At 42.6% G+C, this 2,052-nt stretch overlaps 1 protein-coding gene across 1 annotated transcript in view; it reads left to right on the forward strand.

Moving 5' to 3' along the window:
* The first annotated feature begins 722 nt into the window (after positions 1 to 722).
* Positions 723 to 2,052, forward strand: part of LOC139026794 (uncharacterized) — a 3,654-nt gene continuing 2,324 nt past the window's right edge. Inside the window, 1 exon segment of the mRNA XM_070442076.1 lies at positions 723 to 759. Within this exon segment, the coding sequence (XP_070298177.1) occupies positions 723 to 759 (37 nt within the window).

The following is a 2,052-nucleotide window of genomic DNA, read 5'->3' on the forward strand; positions in this document are numbered from 1 at the left end:
CCTTAATATTCCCTCAAGCCTCTCGTMCTAGCAAGAGGCTCACTAGCCATATCAAATAGGAAAGGGGATAAACAACAACCCTGCCTGGTCCCCCTGTGGAGAGGGAAGTAGCTGGAGGTAACATTGTCAGTGCCAACAGAAGCCACTTGGGAGAAGTACGAAATCTTAATCCAGTACTGTAAATAGATATTCCCACTCAACCYGGTCGAAAGCCTTCTCAGCATCAAGAGAGATGACGACCTCTGGCTGTAGAGTTGAGTGGGCAGAATCAAGAACATTAAATAGCTGGCGCATATWWTAGAAAGATTGCCTACCTGAGATAAATCCGGTTTGGTCAGAGTTAATTATATTAGGCATCACTGTCTCTAAACGGCACGAGAGGACCTTAGTGAGAATTTTATAATCGCAGCACAAGAGGCTTATAGGGCGGTATGAGCCACAGTCTAGGGGATTCTTGTCCTTTTTAAGCAAAACCCAAAATTGTCGCCTGGGTAAGTGTCTGGGGCAGTTTCTGATTAGAAAGGATTTCATTGTACATTGAGCTGAGGATAGGGGATAGTTTGGAAGAGAATGCATTATAAAATTCAATAGGGAAGGTCCAGGAGCTTTACCACTCTGCATGGACTGGATTGCCAGAGTAGCTTCCTCATCACTTATTGAGGCATTCATGTTGGTTTGTTCAGTCTGGATGTTCAGACTGTCTAGAAATGCATGCATACGAGATGTGTCAGGAAGAGTCTCTGACGAGGAAAGAGCAGAGTAGAATTGCTTCAATGTATTGTTGATTTCTTTGGGATTGGTAGAAGTGAAATCAGCTGCAACACAGACTTCAGGTCTGGTGCTGCTACAGTAGCAGTGGATTGCTGGTGAGATAACAACTTGCCAGCTTTCTCTCCGTGTTCATAAAATGTCTGCCTCGACTTAAACAAAAGCTGCTCCGTTTGTTTMGTGGAAAGAWTGTCAAATTCCGATTGGTGTAGCAGTCTCTCATTGTAGAGTTCAGGAGTCGGAGAAGAGGCGTATATGTTGTCCACATCTAGAATGAGTTGATAGTTCCAATAAGCATTTAGTGCTCTGTTTGTTGTCGTACGCTGTGTATGAAATAATGTATCCCCTTAGATATGCTTTTAACGACTCCCACACAGTAGAACGGTGCAGCTGATCTGTAAAAAGACATCAATGTGAGTTGATGGGCACTACAGGATAGTAGTAGTGGGTCAMSTCGCCAYACGCATTGTGATGCACTACTGTCCCGAATGCAGATATTTAGCTGGACAGGGCTATGTTCTGAGATAACGATGCTGTGATATTGGCTATTAGTTACAGAAGGAAGAATTGTATTGTCCAGCAGRAAAAAGTCAAACCTAGAGTATGAGCGGTGGACTGGATAAAAAACATTGTACTTTTTAGCAGTGGGATAGCTCCTCCTTCATGAATAAGACAAATTATAGGATTCTGGAAATGAGTTGATTACTGAGCCTGATTTTGATGTTACTTTGTTRGTCTTTGGTCTGGATCTGTCTAGACTTGGACGTAATACACAGTTGAAATCTCCGCCCAGTATTAAATGATGAGAGTTGAGGTAAGGAAGTGTTGCAATGAGGTCCGAGAAAAATTRAGCGTCATCCCAATTAGGACCATAGAGGTTAGCCAGATCAACCTGTGTGCTAAACTGTTTCCCCATCACTATAACACATCTGCCATTAGTATCTGAAAAGACTTTGAAGGAAACAAACGGAGTGCCTTTTCTGATAAGGACGGCTGCCCCTCTGGCCTTAGCTCACAAGTAAAGAGCAGAGTAGAAWTGTTTCAATTGATTGTTGATTCATTTGGGATTGGTAGAAGTTAAATCAGCTGTTAACACAGATTTCAGGTATGATGCTGCTAGCAGTGGATTGTCCAAGCTGGTGAGAACTTATGTTTATACTGGGGTTTTTCTACGCTATTCTACTGTATCTTAGTCCATTCTGCTCTGACATCGCTCGTCCATACTGTACTGTATTCTATAGTATTCTACTGTATTTTAGTCCATTCTGCTCTGACATCGCTCGT

Source organism: Salvelinus sp. IW2-2015, unplaced genomic scaffold (genome assembly GCF_002910315.2).
Source record: "Salvelinus sp. IW2-2015 unplaced genomic scaffold, ASM291031v2 Un_scaffold5836, whole genome shotgun sequence".
Lineage (NCBI taxonomy): Eukaryota > Metazoa > Chordata > Actinopteri > Salmoniformes > Salmonidae > Salvelinus > Salvelinus sp. IW2-2015.